Source organism: Dryas octopetala, chromosome 1 (assembly GCF_963921425.1).
Source record: "Dryas octopetala chromosome 1, drDryOcto1.1, whole genome shotgun sequence".
In the NCBI taxonomy this organism is placed as follows: Eukaryota; Viridiplantae; Streptophyta; class Magnoliopsida; order Rosales; family Rosaceae; genus Dryas; species Dryas octopetala.
In genome coordinates, this window is record NC_141366.1 from 25,294,881 (window position 1) to 25,314,458 (window position 19,578).

At 38.9% G+C, this 19,578-nt stretch overlaps 1 protein-coding gene and 1 non-coding gene across 2 annotated transcripts; one reads left to right on the forward strand and one right to left on the reverse strand.

The window, feature by feature from the left end:
• Positions 1–8,855: 8,855 nt before the first annotated feature.
• Positions 8,856–14,216, reverse strand: LOC147299405 (uncharacterized). The gene is made up of 3 exons (XM_086230401.1): positions 10,958–14,216; positions 9,974–10,858; positions 8,856–9,844 (listed from the first exon to the last, which is right to left on the reverse strand). Exons 1-3 carry the CDS (start codon positions 14,214–14,216, stop codon positions 8,856–8,858), a joined length of 5,133 nt encoding a protein of 1,710 aa, XP_086086527.1.
• LOC147299406 (small nucleolar RNA R71) lies at positions 13,606–13,712 on the forward strand. Its single transcript, XR_015120133.1, has one exon. It is a non-coding gene; the product is annotated as a small nucleolar RNA R71 (small nucleolar RNA).
• Positions 14,217–19,578: the final 5,362 nt, after the last annotated feature.

Sequence of the window (19,578 nt, forward strand, 5' to 3'; positions counted from 1 at the left end):
GGGTTTTATGTGATTCTCCTTCCTCCTTTGCTCGCATTTTGTCCATAGATGGAATACCTAGACCTCCCCAAAGCTTTGACAACGATGTGGCGGAAGCTCCTGTCACGCCCCAAAACCCGGGTACGTAACAGAGGCACCTATCTTGAGAATACCTGAGACTACAACAACCAATCCCCCGGTGTTATAATCCCAAATATTCACAAAATAGGTTAAGCCTTTTGGTTTAGTAAAATGGGTTGGATCAGAGTGCTTGATTTTGCAGCGGAAAATATAGAAATAATTAATTCATAATTAAACCAACCCTCAGAGCTACTATTGTTTAGAGTAACTTCAAAGAAACTGTTTATATAGACTCGATAATTCAAAAGTAGACAACCCAAGGACTCAGTGTATATACAAGATATGACCAAGGGTATATAAAGATAGTAAAAGGTCACTAAAGACCTGCCCAAGGAAATATACTGACTAAACAGGAACACATGAGTTGACAAGCTCGAGGCCGCACCACCACCCCCTCAATCGAGGCCGTCAAAGTCCACACGCGCAGCACCTAAGAGGGAGAAAAACAACAATGTAGGGGTGAGCATCACATACGTTCATTGCTCCCCCTCAGGGAACTTCCTGCTAGGTTTGAAAAATAGTTTGAGATAATTTAAAATCAAATGCACAACACAAACAAGTTTTCAAGCTTGTAAAACTAGTAGCATGCTCATACAGTTTTCAAAATACAATTTTCCGAGCCCAAGTTCAGAATCATACTTGTTGACCAGCCGTTAGGGCTAACTACCCTCTCACAAAAACATAACAAAGTCCTGCAGTCATTTGACAGGGACAGGGTAGCGAAAATGGTCATTTCATGGTTATACCGCCTAGAATGGCCTCCCAAGAAGGACAATCGACCAGTCCGTCCGTACAACCCCTCATGAGGTTTTGGGGATCGAAACCCAGGGTCTACCGTAAGGGACCTTTCACTCTCAATTCAAACACAATAACAACCTCACGAGAATATGCATAACAGTCATAATTCCCATCATCATAAAACCAAGCAGATATGCCAATAAAAAACATGCATCTTTATCACACAGTATTTATTATATAGTACATGCAGGAAATCCACTAGTCAGAGTGTGTTGTCCCCCTACCTAGCGTCCAAAGCTTTTGCCTGTTCTCGAGTACAAATCACAATTTGCCACGTCGCAACGATCTCTTTTAGGTAACTGGAGTTCCTAATTTGACAACAACTGGTGTTAAAAACAATTTTCACGTAAATCGATGACCTTGTCTGTTAAGACCAGGTATAATTCAGAGGTTTGACACTAGCGCAACTGCTAGGCTTCTCTGAATTCTTAATCCGACATGACCTTGCACCCCGAGGCAAACAGTCATATCAGACCGTGTGGTTTCTATATCTATTTTAATTTATTGTCGAGGAGGTTGATCAGATATGAACCTACAACGTGACCAGGTCAGTGCATGGGGAAACTGAGGGAGCTATGGCTCAGTACCCAACGCCTGTATGCTCATGGACTGACCTTAGTCATCACGTTATTTGGTTACCACTGATATGGCCTCAATATTTATTAAGTTCATTTGATAACAACAATTAAACGGCGTTTCGTCTATAACCACAACTTAAATAACATCAGATTAAATAAGCTGGGTTAAGAGTATACCTGTTGAAGACTTCCCACGAGCAGAGTCTCGGTACTACTAGACTTGCTAAGTAATAAGATTAAAAGAGCCTAATGAACAAGAGATTAATTTAACAAAATTTTAGCAGAAGTTCGACAGGTATCAAGAAATTACCTATGGAGCTCAGAAATGATTTTTTTAAAACTTTACCAAAATCTAGCCTTCACACTACTAGAATCGAAGAGCTCGTCGCCACGATCGCGTAGGCAAAATCGAATCGTCGATCGGAGCTCTAGAACTCAAGATAGACTCAAACAATATTGAAGAAGAGAGAAATGAGGAGAGAGGAGAGAGAAGCTCTCTCTTGGGAAGCGTGCGCTGAGAAGGGATGAAAACCAGCTGAGTGTGCGCCACTATTTATAGGGGAAAAAGAGTGAGTCAACTCGGTTAACTCATCCGAGTTGATCGAGTTGACTCAAGTCAACCGTCACAACTTGGACTAATGAGGAAGTGACACGTGGCATGTGCACTGACACTTGGCTGCACATGCAGCTACCAGATCTTGCTGCCATGCAGCGATGGATGCTCCAGATCGTGCCACGTGGCGCAATCTGGTGATTTCCTATTTTAATTTTTTTTCCTATTTTTCTCAACTTCAAAAATTAATTAAAAATAGCTCGAGACTCAGAAAAATACCCCGAAAAATATTACAGACTCGTATCGACTAGTACTAATTAACTATAAGGTCAAATTACCAATTTGCCCTCCAAAAAATTTTTAGAAATTTCAAGCTCCAAAAACTAAGATAAAATGCTTTAAAGAAAAAGAAAATTTGGGAAATTCATAAAATAATCTCCCGAACTCGGAATAATACGAGACTTGTACCGTTGGGTTTGTGAGTAAAAGTACTACCTTTTAAAGGTCTAACTTGGGTCAAAACCCTAGTCAAATTTGGTCAAACAATTAAAGCTCAAGGTTGAAAAATTAGATTTTCTAACAAATAAATTCTATAAAAATTTTAGAAAATAAGGAAAAATTCCAAAATAAATTTGGAAATTTCCAGGTCTCACAGTTCCCTTGATCTAGACCATTTCCTTGTTTAGATCGATCTTAGCTTCTACTGCTTCTTTCACTTTTTCCTTTTTCTATGTAATGTCGTTACGTTCCCTTTAATTTGTTGTCGACCCAAGGCCTAAGGCCTTTGTCTGTTTGTTCTTTTCTTGCCTGTTTTGTACTTTAATCATTTAATGAATCATCTTCACAAAAAAAAAAAATCTCATTGGGTTTTATGTGATTGAAGATTTATTCAGTTTGTGAATTTTGATTATTTTATTGGGTAATGCTAAGGGGACCATCTAATGTGACAGCTGAGGTACCACATTTGTGTACCACCTAATGTGGCATCTAAGGTGGAGCTGCCACAACAATTAAAATCTTTTAATTTTTTATTATTTTTAATAAAACTAAAATATCAGTAAAAAGTCAAACTCAAAACCACTTTTTCCACTTCACCCATTTATATCCTCTTTTACACGCTTCTATTTCTTCTTGTTTCCCACGTTGTTGTTCCTTCCTCCATTGTAGAGCAAAATCATCAATTTTCAGAAGCAAAATCGCACCACATGAAATCATCTAAAGCAAAGTCAATAATCGATTTTGGGACATACGAAGGCATGGGTCTTGATTTTTAGTTTCGTCGTTGTTAATCTAAGATGGTTAGGGTTTTTTTTTATTTGGTTCTTTTCGGAGGTGAAGATATTTTAATGGGTTTGTTGTGTTTGTTCATTTTGCCTCTAATGAGTTTTGTTTACTGTTTAAAATCAATGATTTATAGAATTTGTGCTTTGGGATTTGAAAATTTGGATGCATCATCAATGGTTACCTTTTGGTACAAATCAATGGTTACCTTTATTTGTTGATAACTAGTGTTTTTCTTTTAGCTAACTCTTTTAATTAATTATTTGATTTAGGTGGTTAAATAATGGCATGGGACACTATACAATCTCCCAAAGAATCAGAGAGCACTAACCCCACAAATACCAATAAGCAAAATTGTGAAGGTAACTTTTTATTCGTAACTCTACTAGTAGTTTTGTTATGTTGATTTACTTTTGAAACGTACATGTTAAATTATGCTTATTATATGATAAGATCATATTCATGATTTATAGGAATAGAACAATATTCAAGTATCTCTACAAGTTTTGAGAATAATGAAGGAACTAATAATTGGGTTGAAGTCGAAAAAAATGATGATATAAGAGTAAATGAAGAGACTAACATGGAGACTCTAGGGAATGTGGGAGAAGAAAAACAAGAGCCCCAAATTGGGCAGATTTTTAATAGTGTTGATGAGGCACTTAGCTACAATAGAGAATATAGGAAGCGAGTAGGATTTCCAGTGAAAAAAAGAACATCAACAAAGGGAGATGATGGAGAGTTGAGATATGTAACTTTTTCATGTGGTTGTGCTGAAAAACAAAAAGTAAAGCAAGTAATGTCTTAAATCCTCATCCAAGTGTAAAAACTAATTGCAAGGTTGTACTAAGAATAGGTATATGTTTGAATGGCAAGTGGCGAGTCAATTCTATCAAGCTTGATCATGACCATGATATGAGTCCAACAAAAGCTTGCTTTTTTCGATACAATCGAGAAATAAGCTCTCATATAAAAAGGAGGCTTAAATTGAATGATAAAGCTGAAATAAGATTAAATAAAAATTATAATTTACTGGTAGTTGAAGCAGGGGGCATGAGAATATTTTATTTTTGGAAAAGATTGTACAAATTATATATATTGAAAAAGTCCGAAGGTTAAGGCTTTGGGAAAGTGATGCAACTGCAATTGAAACTTATTTTTTGAAGATGCAAGCTCAAAATACAAAGTTCTTCTATGCAATTGATTTAGACAAAATGGGTCGGTTAAGAAATGTATTTTGGGCAGATGCAAGGAGTAGGGCGGCATATGAGGAATTTAATGATGTTGTTACATTTGACATGCTCCATTTGTGGGGATCAATCATCATGAGCAATCAATTTTACTTGGATGTGGATTGATTTCAAGTGAAAATACCAAGGGATTTGTTTGGTTGTTTAATTCTTGGTTTGTATGTATGTCTGGGCATGTTCCAAATGAAATAATTACCAATCAAAACAAAGCCATGAAAAAGGTCATTGCGATTGTTTTTCCTAATACTAGACATCGTTGGTACTTGCGGTATATAATAAAGAAATTTCCTAAAAGGATGAAAGATTACAAGCAATATGAATCCATCAAGTTTTCTTCCATAACAATGTGTATGACTCATTGACTCGTGTTGAGTTTGAAGAGAGTGGGAATGAAATAATTCAGCAATATGGGCTACAGAACAATGAATGGTGACTGGCCTATTTGATAAGAGATATTGTTGGGTGCCATGCTTTGTGAAAGATGGTTTTTGGGCAGGAATGTCTACCACACAACGAAGTGAAAGTATGAATGCATTCTTTGATGATCATGTAAATTCAAAGACCACCTTCAAACAATTTGTGGAACAATATGAGAATGCATTGAGAAGTAAGGTGGAAAAGGAGAATCATGAAGATTTTAAGTCTTTCTCCTCTCGTCTCCATTGTACAACTCATTTTGACATGGAAAAACAAGTTCAAGATGTTTAAACTATTTCCAAGTTTAAAGAGTTCCAACATGAATTAATAAGTAAAATGTATTGTGACTTGATTTCAGTTAAAGTGGATGGTGCAATTTCAGAGTACCAATTATCTGAGGATATCATGATTGGGGAGAAAAGAAAGACCGTTAATTTCATGGTTTGGTTCAATAAATATGACCATGAAGTTAAGTGCAATTGTTGCATGTTTGAGTTTAGAGTCATATTATGCAAGCATGCAATTTATGTTTTGATTCGTCATAAGATTTACTTGATTCCAAATAAATATATCATGCAAAGATGGAGAAAAGATGTGAGGAGATTGGTAGGTATTTTTGAGATGCCTAAAAGAAGAGACAAATAAAAACCCCAAATTAAATTACTCGCAAGCGCACAAGTCCGTAGTAGAATAGAGTTACGCAAGTACGAGGTCGAACCACAAGGATTGGTTAATCAACTCATTTGAACAAAGATATTGAAATTCACAATAAATAAATAAGACAATATTTAATTAAGATATGGGCAAAGCAACGAGATATCAAAGTGACGTTAACAATCAATTAAGTAAAATACTAGAGCAAAGAATCCACCACTAAAAATCCTGTCTAACTTCTAGTCACTTTACCTTCGGTTCACTTAATTAATAGTGTTGGCTATCCTTTTGGACACGACTTGCCTATGGTATTTAGAACAAGTCTATTACTTTCACATGCAAGTCGCCTATGGTATTTAGAACAAATATGTCATGCAAAAGAGTCTTTTGAGTTCAAAGAATTTATTAACTAGCCATGCACATCCCAAGAGTATGGTATTTACCCAAGGCATATACAGACCTTATCCACATGAAGCTAAACCCAAACCCTGTATGGTATCTACATAAGTTTGCATCAAATAACTCAATTAACAACCCAGATGGTGATCAAACATCCATGTAATTATTTGAGTATGAATCGGTGAATAAGAATCCCACTATCAAGAAAACAACCAAAGATAAAATAACAATAGAACTAGATTATCATCTTAAGGCTTCATCCTGCCCTAGCAATGTATTTAGTTACACAAATCCATCAATAAAAACCGAATAAAAGTCATAACAAAAACCACCCAAAACTGCCTACTGCTCTTCTCAAAGTGGCGTCCTTTCCTCTGCCAACGTCTGCCCTTCCCGTCTCCCTACGCCTCTTGCCAAGTATCTCTTTAAGCACGCCTCTGCCCTCTTAAATATCATCACGTTATCAGCAAGCAATCCTCTTGTTTCCAGGAATAAGTTGCGGCACCACTAGGAAATAGGGCTGACTTGGAGTCCTTCTTTCATTAGGAGAAATCACCTAGCCTTGTCAGTAAATATCCATTCAAAAACTCCTCGGTGGTCCCAGCAAACTGAAAGAAAGGAAAACAAAGCAATAAGTCCTTATTTAACCCAAAAACCTTACAAAAACCAATTAAAAATAAGATTAAAAACAGAGACATTAGACACCCATCAAATTCCCCCAAACTTAATTCCTGCTAGTCCTCGAGCAGAACACACAATAACCAATTAAAACAAAACTATTTAAATACCCCAAATATGCCTCAAAATTCCACTATGTTAAAAGCTCAAGGAAATGACTAAGCATTGTAAGGGTTCTACACATGATGCCAAGATGAACAATATCTCACCATAGTCAAATTAAAGTGCGTATGTGAATAGCCAAAATCAGAACAAAAACTTGCACTCCAAATAGCACATGCGCACACACTTTTACTCACAGCCACAATGTCATACCCCATAGGCTTGCTTTTTATATCATCTCTCCACTAATGTAAATAAATGCAACATCACAAGATCAAAAGGGCTTTTCAACGGTTGTGGCACTGGATGGGGTATTTGGCTCAACACAAACATGAGAATGGGAACATCAAAGTCTAGAGAACTAAATCAGCACAAAGTAGCAGCGCAGAAAATCATGCAGAGGAATTGAACACACTTAGAAACATCTCACAATTTGCAACACTTTGGAAACAATATAGTTGGCCCAATTTGGATGGCTCTTCACCCTAGATCCTCCTGATTTTCACCTCAATGATCCCCTAGGGTCGTGACTTCTTTGGTCACACTTCATTACATTTCTTCTTCTTTTTTTTTTTTTTTTCTTTTTCTCTTTTTTTTCAATTTTTTTTATCAATGTTTTTTTTTTATAAAATGAAACAGCACCCAAACTTGTTTCTACAAATCACACAGGGCTCAATTCCTATGCCTTCCTTTGCTGCCACACACCTTGCTTTCTTTTTTTTTTCTTTTTTTTTTTTTTTTTTTAAAAAATAACAATAGTTCTCTAGATAAGGAGCAAGAAACATGTTTGAGGAGTAGTAAAGTAGAGATGTGGGGGCTGTCAAAGAAATAGGCGTACAATGGGAAGTTTACAGGGGTAATGAGGGTACAACGGGTTGGTTAAAACAGTACAAAGATGGCCCAAATCATCTCCCAGCTATTGCATTTATTTAGGATTTCGCCTCAAGTGATACTCAAAACAAGTTCTAGAGTATGTACTGATATTTAAAGTAGAATAACATATGCCTCTTAGAATAACAAGAACTTGCATTGACTTGGCAAAGTGCTCACTCACAAAATTTTGATTGACCATGAGAGTAATAGTTCACCATAATATCAAATGAGAACACAAACAATACCCAGCCATTTCGCCCAAACCACTGAATGTAAGAAAAATGTATAAACAAAAATTTTTTTATCATCGGCATTGGGGCAAATAAAAATTGAACCAATAAGAGTAATACCCAATCAAAAGTGATACCCATTAAGACTCACACCCTCAACCCAAGTAATTTAACCCAAACTTGAAATGAACATTGTCCTCAATGAGAGACACAGTAAAATCACGCAGGGACAAAAAGGAAACAGGGAGATGAGGGAAAGAAAGCACCTGGTGGGTTGTGCGTCGCGGAGGATGGCCAAGTAGTGGGACGACGGCGCGGGTAGACGGCGTCTAGGTGCTGCTCAGGTCGCGCAGGTGAAGGGCATGCCCTAGCCTCCTTGCGTCGCCTCTCTGCTCCCAAAATATCCAGCCAAATGATAACTTAGCTGGGATTAAATAAAAGGGACCACATCACCCATATAACTCATTAACCAACTGGTGGGCCACATGGGCCTCAAACTGAAACCCACCCCCAGACTTCCTTCAACATGGCTGTGGCCCGTGAAAACAGCCTTGTTCACCCCAGCATCAACCTCTCGAGAGTAAGTGCAGGAGAGCACCACCGACTACCTCAGAAGCACGAAAATGACACGAAACATCCCTTGGGCATTGGAACATGAACTGGCTTCTTCCAAATTGGTGGTGGAAGTTTATGCCCCTCCCCCAAACTTTGAATTCTGTCCTCACACTGAAGGTAGCAACAGACCACTGAGAATTGAAACGGAACCACATTCTTGAGAATTGAAAAAGAACAGAGTAAGTGCAGGTTTAACGTCAACAAAATTGAAAGTAAAACAAACAATCAAAGAAATAAACAAAGGAATGCTTGGGCTGCCTCCCAAGGAGCGCTTAATTTAACGTCATTAGCTTGACATATCGAATGGCTAAGGTGCTGGTGATGGTTCGGCCAAAGGTATTGAGGACTTCTCAATGTTGAATGGTGATTCCAGGTAAGGCTTTAGGCGATGCCCATTCACTTTGAAGGTTGTTCCATTCTGAATGTGTCTCACTTCCACAGCACCATGTGGAAAAACATGTACCACAACATAGGGGCCATACCACCGCGACTTGAGCTTGCCTGGAAACAGGCGAAGTCTTGAGTTGAAAAGCAACACTTTCTGTCCAGGGAAGAACTCCCTCCTTAAGATGGTTTTGTCATGAAAGAGCTTGGTCCTGTCTTTATATATTTTAGCATTCTCGTACGCATCATTTCGAATTTCATCTAGTTCATTGAGCTGGAGCTTCCTCTGTTCACCAGCAGCACCATAGTCGAAATTGAGTTGCTTGACTGCCCAGAACGCCTTATGCTCAAGCTCCATAGGAAGATGACATGCCTTTCCATAAACTAAACGGAATGGGGACATGCCAATTGGTGTCTTATAGGCTGTCCGATATGCCCACAGCGCATCATTAAGCTTAAGGGACCAATCCTTGCGGGAAGTACTCACTGTCTTCTCTAGAATTCTCTTTATCTCTCTGTTGGAAACCTCAACTTGGCCACTTGTTTGTGGGTGGTATGGGGTAGCAACTTTGTGAGTGATATTGTATTTTGACAAGAGATTCTTTAGGGGTTTGTTGATGAAGTGTCGCCCCCCATCACTGATGAGGACACGAGGGGTGCCAAATCTGGGAAAGATGGTGCCTTGTAAAAGTTTCAAAACAACTTTGTGATCATTAGTTGGGGCAGCCACTGCTTCTACCCATTTGGAGACATATTCCACAGCCACTAAAATATACTCATGGCCATATGAAGAGGGAAAAGGCCCCATAAAATCCACCCCCCAGACATCAAACAATTCAATTACTAAAATCCCATGCTGAGGCATCTCATTGCGATTAGAAATATTTCCCACTCTTTGGCACCGATCACAAGCTGAACACCATGTGTGAGCATCTTTGAATAAGGAAGGCCAATAAAAACCACTCTGTAGGATCTTTGCTGCTGTCCTTTTTGAACCGAAATGGCCTCCACATGCATGATCATGTGCAAACTGTAATATGCTTGCTTGTTCAGTAGCTGGCACACACCTTCTTATCATCTGATCAGAGCAATACTTGTAGAGATATGGTTCATCCCAGAAGTAAAACTTGACGTCATGGAGGAACTTCCTTCGCTGCTGGGTACTTAATTCAAGAGGCATCACCCCTCCAGCCAGATAATTGGCGATGTCCGCATACCATGGTGTGACATGTTGGACCGCAAACAACTGTTCGTCGGGGAAGCTCTCACGCAATGGCACAATGGTGTCTTCATTTTCGTGAGTGTGAGTTAGACGGGAGAGATGATCAGCGACCACATTCTTCACGCCTTGCTGATCCCGTAACTCAACATCAAATTCTTGTAACAACAATACCCACCGAATGAGCCTTGGTTTTGCATCTTTCTTGGACATAAGGTACCTTAATGCTGCATGGTCAGTATAAACAACGATCTTAGAGCCAAGCAAATAGGACCTAAACTTCTCAAGTGCAAAAATGACAGCGAGCATCTCTTTCTCAGTAGTGGAGTAATTGAGTTGTGCATCGTTCAAGGTTTTTGAGGCATAAGAAATGACATGTGGAAGCTTGTCCTTCCGCTGTCCTAAAACAGCACCCACTGCGTAGTCACTAGCGTCACACATTAATTCAAATGGGAGACCCCAATCTGGAGCTATCATAATCGGCGCAGAAGTGAGTAGAGATTTCAAAGTTGTAAAAGCTTGTAAACATGATTCATCAAAGTGAAACGGAGTGTCCTTAGAAAGAAGATTGCACAAGGGTCGGCTGATTTTGGAAAAATCCTTAATAAAGCGCCGATAAAAACCCGCGTGTCCTAAGAAAGACCGTACAGCCTTGACTGATGTGGGTGGTGGCAAATTGGCAATTAAATCAATCTTCGCCTTGTCTACTTCTATCCCGCGACTTGAAACCAAGTGTCCTAACACAATTCCCTGCTTCACCATAAAGTGGCATTTTTCCCAGTTGAGAACAAGGTTAAATTCCTTGCACCTTTCCAAAACCATCTTCAAATTTCCAAGACAGTTATCAAAAGAGAAACCGAAAACAGAGAAGTCATCCATGAAAATTTCAATTATCCTTTCGACCATATCGGAGAATATACTCATCATGCAACGTTGGAATGTAGCTGGAGCATTGCATAAGCCAAATGGCATACGCCGGTAGGCAAAGGTACCATAAGGGCATGTGAATGTTGTTTTCTCTTGGTCTTCGGAAGCGATAGCAATCTGATTATAACCTGAATACCCGTCAAGAAAACAATAATGTGAGTGCCCGGCTAACCTCTCCAACATTTGGTCAATAAATGGCAAGGGAAAGTGATCTTTCCGAGTTAAGGAGTTCAACTTCCGGTAATCTATACAGACTCGCCATCCTGTTTGCATTCGAGTGGGCACCAATTCCCCAGTTTTGTTCTCAACCACTGTGATTCCTGACTTCTTTGGTACAACTTGGGTAGGACTAACCCACTGGCTGTCAGAGATGGGGTATATCACGCCTACATCCAGAAGTTTGAGTACCTCTTTTCGGACTACTTCTTTCATATTGGGATTCAAACGCCGCTGAGCTTCTATGGTGGGCTTCGACCCTTCTTCCAAAAAGATCCTGTGCATGCAAACCGCGGGACTTATACCCTTGATATCAGCAATGGACCAGCCGAGAGCTGACTTATTTTCTCCTAGAAGCTGCAGCAATTTCAGTTCCTCCGTCTTGCTCAAATCCGATGCTATGATCACTGGCAATGTGTCAGCTTCACCCAAAAATGCATACTTCAAGTGAGATGGCAACGACTTGAGTTCTAGTACTGGTGGCTTAATTACGGAAGGTACAGCAGCTGGTGGTGGCGTGCCAAGAGGTTCTACGGCTTGTCTCCATCGCGGCGCTGCAGCAGGTGTCGCCTCAAGTGCAGCCACTACCTCAAGTGTCTCATCCTCAGCAAATTCTTCAAACTCAGAGCACGTAAGGCATGTCTCCAGCTCATCACTTGCTGAAGAAATTAAAAATTGAGCATGTATAATCGGGTCAAGGACATCCACGCGATGACACTCCTCCACATCACTGGGTTTTTTTAAGGCGCCAAACATTCGAAACTCCACTGATTCACCATCAATTCTGAGCTTAAGAGTACCTTGCTGCACGTCTATTAATGCACCAGCAGTAGCAAGGAATGGCCGGCCGAGTAAAATGGGAAGATTCCTATCTTCTTCCATGTCGAGCACCAGAAAATCAGCCGGTATCACAAATTGCTCCACCTTAATTAACACATCTTCGACAAGACCCTTAGGATAAGTGACTGAACGATCCGCTAATTGTAGTGAGACAGACGTCTTTCTTAGCTCTCCAATGCCCAGCTGCGAGAAAATAGAAAAAGGCATAAGATTAACGCTAGAACCAAGATCCAAAAAAGCTTTATCAAATTTAGATTCACCAATAATACAAGGCAAAGTAAAACTCCCTGGATCTTGTAATTTTGGGGGCATCTTGTTGAAAAGGACGGCGCTGCACTCCTTAGTGAGTTCGATTTTTTCATGGTCCACAAATCTTCTCTTGTTAGTGCACACATCTTTTAAAAACTTGGCATATGTGGGAATGTGCTTGATGGCTTCTAATAATGGGAGATTAATTTGAACCTTCTTAAACACTTCCAAAATATCCTTCATGTGCTCACTCTGCTTCTGTTTTTGCTGCCTGGAAGGAAAGGGTAAAGTAGGCACATATTTGTTAACACAAGGCAACTCGGATGCAACATTTATTGGGCTTTCAATTTCGCCACTTTCAAGTGCAGCGGCAGGTATGGTTTCCTCAGCTTCCTTTTGCTTTTGTGCTGCAATTTCTTCTCTCCGATCATATGGCTTACCACTCCTTAAAGTCCGGACAACCTTAGCATGCTCTAATCCTCTTGGATTCGGTTCAGGCTGGCTGGGTAGTCTACCCATCCCTCTTTCGGTCAAAGTAGAAGCTAGTTGGCTAACTTGCGTCTCCAGACTTGCTATGGCTTTGGTGTTAGCTTGCTGGCCCTTTTGAGACTCTTGAAACATTTGTTGCATCTGAATTTGATTTTGCATAAGCTGCTGCATCATGTCTTCCACCCCAAGTTTTTTCGGCTCTACTGGAGCTTGAGTCTGCTGAAAGGGAGGGTTACGTGGAGCTTGTGGCTGATTATTGTTGCTCCATGAGAAGTTAGGGTGATACTTCCAGCCAGGATTATATGTATTTGAGAATGGGTCAGTCCTAACATTTCGGTTGTAGGAATTCACCAAACTCGCTTGTTCTTGTACAAACTCCGGAAAATCAACCCCATTGGGACAAGAAATCGTGGCATGACCAATGACATCGCAAATAGCGCAGATCTCTTGTGATGGCGTCCTCCCATTCATAGCAAGTAGCGCATCCAATTTGCTGGCAATGGAATCAACCTGCGCCTTTGAAGCAAAAACATTCGAATGGTTACTCTCATTCACTCCAGCACACCTTTCTCTTGCATCTGAATGTTGTGTTTCCATTGCTAGGCTGTCAAACAGAGTTTGACATTCAACTGTGGTCTTATTTTTAATGGATCCACCTGCATAGTTATTCACTGCAGCTTTACTAGAAACGGTCAGTGCCTTATAAAATATACGCATTAAAACAAGGGAAGGCAAACCATGATGAGGGCACTGAATTAACAAATTATTAAATCGCTCCCACGCCTCGGAAAACGACTCATCTGCATGTTGACTGAATTGCATGATCTTGTCCCTTAATGCATCGGTTTTCTGGGCTGAGAAAAACTTCTCCAAAAACTTGTTCTGAATTTCTGTCCAGCTGGTTAGTGATCTCGGCCTCAAAGAATTCAGCCACATCTTCGCCTTGTCCTTCAAAGTGTAAGGAAAGATCTTCATCCTTAAGTGCTCCTCCGTGACTCCTTCTGTCAAAGGCATATTAGAAACCATGTTAAAAATGTCACGAATATGAACTAATGGATCTTCATTATTTAAACCATGAAAGGAAGGAATCATGTTGAAGTGAATATTTTTTAATTCATAATTCCTGGCTGCTGCAGGGAGAATGATGCTGGATGGTGATGTCGGAATTGTCGGGATGTCAAGGTCTCCCATTGTCTCGTTAGGTACAAGAGCCATCCTTTCTTCCCTCTGACGAATCTCCTCTTCTCTATCCTCTCTACGTTTCCTGCGAATTTCCTTGAGCTTTTGTTCAATCTCCGGCTGAAATTCTACAAGTTCACAATCCGAAGATCGTGTACCAGTCATCCACCATGCAAAGGACAGTGTAATGAATTGAATTAGACGCAATCCCCGGCAACGGCGCCAAAAACTTGGTAGGTATTTTTGAGATGCCTAAAAGAAGAGACAAATAAAAACCCCAAATTAAATTACTCGCAAGCGCACAAGTCCGTAGTAGAATAGAGTTACGCAAGTACGAGGTCGAACCACAAGGATTGGTTAATCAACTCATTTGAACAAAGATATTGAAATTCACAATAAATAAATAAGACAATATTTAATTAAGATATGGGCAAAGCAACGAGATATCAAAGTGACGTTAACAATCAATTAAGTAAAATACTAGAGCAAAGAATCCACCACTAAAAATCCTGTCTAACTTCTAGTCACTTTACCTTCGGTTCACTTAATTAATAGTGTTGGCTATCCTTTTGGACACGACTTGCCTATGGTATTTAGAACAAGTCTATTACTTTCACATGCAAGTCGCCTATGGTATTTAGAACAAATATGTCATGCAAAAGAGTCTTTTGAGTTCAAAGAATTTATTAACTAGCCATGCACATCCCAAGAGTATGGTATTTACCCAAGGCATATACAGACCTTATCCACATGAAGCTAAACCCAAACCCTGTATGGTATCTACATAAGTTTGCATCAAATAACTCAATTAACAACCCAGATGGTGATCAAACATCCATGTAATTATTTGAGTATGAATCGGTGAATAAGAATCCCACTATCAAGAAAACAACCAAAGATAAAATAACAATAGAACTAGATTATCATCTTAAGGCTTCATCCTGCCCTAGCAATGTATTTAGTTACACAAATCCATCAATAAAAACCGAATAAAAGTCATAACAAAAACCACCCAAAACTGCCTACTGCTCTTCTCAAAGTGGCGTCCTTTCCTCTGCCAACGTCTGCCCTTCCCGTCTCCCTACGCCTCTTGCCAAGTATCTCTTTAAGCACGCCTCTGCCCTCTTAAATATCATCACGTTATCAGCAAGCAATCCTCTTGTTTCCAGGAATAAGTTGCGGCACCACTAGGAAATAGGGCTGACTTGGAGTCCTTCTTTCATTAGGAGAAATCACCTAGCCTTGTCAGTAAATATCCATTCAAAAACTCCTCGGTGGTCCCAGCAAACTGAAAGAAAGGAAAACAAAGCAATAAGTCCTTATTTAACCCAAAAACCTTACAAAAACCAATTAAAAATAAGATTAAAAACAGAGACATTAGACACCCATCAGAGATGTCACACAAGGGTTCAAATCAATTATGAAAATTGGAATGCCAAAGCTGAAGCAAAAGGATGTGATAAGATGCAGAAGGCTTTTGATAAAATTAAAGAATTGACATGTGATTCTGATAATAAGTGTATGATTGTGGTCACATGGGTGCATAATCTAAAAAAGGAACTATACAAACATGTTGGTGTTTATGGAGGTAGTGAACCTTTGAAGTCACCTACTGATGTCAATATATAACACCCAAAACTCAAGCAAGTGTATACTTACTCCACTACGAGTTAGAAGTAAAGGTCGCCCACCATTTAAAAGGAAGTAATAAAAGATGGAGCAAGTGGTTAGAAAGAAGAAACAAAGAGAAAAGAAGATCAAACCTCAAGAAAACAATACTAATGCAGGAAACGAAGGGCATGTATGCAAGTAAAATTACTATAATCTTATGACAGAATTTGGTTTCTATATTTTATCTTTTCTCTTGTTAATATGTGATCAAACTAAAAATATTCATGGGTAAAAGTATGTGATGAAACTAAACAAATTTGTGGGCTAGCTGTTGAACTTATATATTTGGATTTAACAAAAAAAAAAAAAAAAGATTCATAGAGCTGCTGCACTTATATATATATATGTATTTTTTTTTTTCTTTTTTAGGATTCTCAACGTACCCCTAAAAAGTAATGGCATTCCTCATATTTTTTTTGGTCAAAGGCATTCCTCATATTGATGGTTTATCAACTTTCAAAGATGGAGATGTAGTTGGAACACAAGAGAGCATGGTTGTGAAGGTAAAATAAGCTTTTTTTTTTTAGGTGTGTGAATATAAAAGAAACTAAACTTTTATGCTTAATTTATCATTTTCTTGTTTCATTATTTTTTTAATATATATTTAGGGTCCTCAATATCAATACTGGAATGGAGATTATGGTGTGTGCAATATACATAGATCTTGTTCAAGAGGAAATAGTGACCAAGAGTCTAATTGATACATGGAAGCAAGAGAAACATTCGCTTCTAGCACCTGTATTTGCTTATAAATTAATTAGAGCATTTTTAGTTGTAATTCATGTCTTATTATGACATTTGTGTCATATGGGTTTTTGTTGTCATACAATTTTTAACCTTTTTGAGTTGTATGACAACCAAGGAATAAAATTTCGGGTTTCGAATAAATTTCAATGGAAATTTTGATGATTTTTAAATTTTAACAAAAATTAGACGGAAATTGCTATCAAAATACAGAAATTTTGAATGAAACTTTACCATATGTTTATTTAACATATTATCTACTAAATTGATAAAAAATATTGAAGAAATTAAATTATATAGTAGGTTTTATATGATATAAGATGAATATAATGCGCGTTGGAGACAAATACTGTTAAATAAAATTAGTATAATGAATAAATGAAATTAGTATATTATTTATACTCTATAATCTATACACTAAACCCTATATATTCTATAATCTATACTCTATATTGTTTAGGATATGGTATATGATATTAGAGTTTAGACGCTTTAGGGTATTTTTAATTATTTTTTATATAGAAATATATTAGAGTTTACTGGTTTAGTGTTTAAAAACAACTAAACGAAACTCCAAAATGGTCAAACGAAACCTCAAACCATTTTTTTTTCTTTACAATTGCCCAAAGGCCCCAAACCCCAATCAACCCAAAACCTTTTAAATTTTTTTTTTTCCTTTTTATTTTTTTTATTACTTTTTTTTCCTTCTTCTTCTTTCTTTTCCTTCTTCTTCTTTCTTTTCTTTTTCCCTGTGAGTCTCCACTCTCCAGTTCTTTTTTTTTTTTTTTTCTTCTTCTTCTTCACCTCTTTCTAAAGTGGACCTAAAAAGCAATAACATCTCATATATGGGCCTAAATATTAGGTAAAGTAATATTTCATATACTTCCATCATAAAAATATAACAATTCACTATCATTTTTTGCTCATCTTAAAAAGCAAACAACAACCAGGCAACAATTAGGCTAACTCAAAAATAATATAAGCAGGGCAACAAGGCTTTACACAGCAAGGTCGACAGCAGAAACAACTCATAGCAAAAGAAAACCCGAACCAGACCATAGTAGCAACTGATGGGAATTAGACACAAGGAAGCAAAGCAGACATATTAGCGGCCAAAAGTAGCAAGTAGAGGAAACCTCCAACCTTAGTAAGGCAATGGAAAATCAGGCAATGAAAGCAGAAGAGACCTCTAGCCAAACTGGAGCCAACAACCAACACAACCGTGCATATTTATGCATCTCTCTCTCTCTCTCTCATTCATCTATCCCTCTCTCTCTGCATCTCCCTCACCAATCCACCCTCACCCTCACCTTCACCTCTTTCTCCCTCCTCTCTTCTCCCTCATCTCCCCCCTGTTGCCCCCTGCCACCGCCCCATCTTTCTCCCTCAATCTCCTCCCTACCGACCTTTTTCTCCCTCGATCTCCCCCTGCCGCCGCCCCTCTTTTTCCCAAAACCATCTTTTTCTCCCAAAACCCAGCCTCTTCTCCAAAAACCCAGTCTTCCAAAACCCAAAACCAGTCCTCTCTTTCTCCCTCAATCTCACCCGCCGAAAATTTTGGCAAAATTTCGACGAAATTATCACGAAAAGTTAACAAATATGGATTTCAATTTCGACATCCCAAAAAATCGAAATTTTCAGCGAAAATTTTGAAATTTAACACCTTAATGACAACCAACATCTATGAACAAAATGATGTGAAAACTGGAAATGGAGCTTCTATGACCATATAGCTACTGTAGACAGAAGTTCTAGTGTAGTAACAGTAGGATTTTTACTTTATTCCTAGTATTGTATAGTGGAATTTTGATTTACTATGTAGATGAAAGTGAACTCTTACTAATGCCATTATTTGTGCCTGGATTGCTCTGGCACTAAAGGACCAAAGTATATAGTTTGGTTCTCATCTTTGTAAATTGTTTTGTTGTGTGAAGTTTTTGTTTTGTTTTATTTTGTAATTAGACTTGAAAAAAAATGTACTGTTGTTGATGCTCAAAAATGGTAGAGCAGTCAACGTCGAGTCGAACCACGTAGGCCCGTTGACCCACCACTGAGCGGATGACACGTCGAAGTGGGGCAGGAACGGGTAGCTGGGTCCGACTGGTGAGTAATGAGAGAGAATGATATCCAAAGCACCCTGCGCAAGTACACAAAAGTGAGCGGGAAGGACACCGGTGTGGTGCCGGCCAAAGCTCCTCCGACGCTCAAGTCAGTGTTCAGAGAGATCTGAGAGCAGAGTGAGTGAATAGTATAATAATGATTTCAGTTATCCCCTTTGTGACAAGAAGGTACCTCTTTTATAGTACCTTTGGAAGAGTGTCAACCAATCCGGTGATGACACGTGTCCCTTGTGATGACTTGCACTGTAGGAGCGCCACGTGTCACCGGTCTCGAGGATCCGAGTGAGTTGACACGGGTCGGGGCCTAGGAGGCTGGAGCTTAGGAGGCCGGAGCCTATGGGGCCGAAGCTTAGGAGGCCGGAGCCTATGGGGCCGGAGCCTAGAAGGTCAAGGCCTAGGGGGCCGGAGCCTAGCGGGGGCTTAGCTTTTGGGTCTAGGCCCAAACGACATGATGTTAAGCCTTGTGTGACTTGTCGTTATGCCCAGATGATTAATCATACGAACAACTGTATTTTAGTATTTTTCAGCAAACACCAACTAAAACAAATCTAACTTACCATTTGCACCAAGTCACCAATTACACCAAACACCAAGAATCATTACATACCCTTTGCACCATATCAAAGACTCTAAATTTGCAATTTTATCCACAAGTGTAAGGTTTATGTTTAGAGCAAAAATGACAATGCTTTATAATTCAAATAGCCATATTATTAGACTATACAAAGAGTCAATGGCCAGAAAAAAAGACTATTGAAAGAGTCATTACAATTTACAACTCAATATGTGGAGAAGAAAGAAGCACACATTTTATTGGTTTGTATCATACACACAGTAAGAACTAATTTCATATGAAGTAATACATGCTTTTGCATTGTCTTAATTCACTTGAACCAAACAAAATCACAAAAGTGCCATATGGGCCAGAATAAGAATTGAGCTATTTTAGGTTCCATGTATTCAACTAGGCTATGCTTTTGGTCACTCTCCCT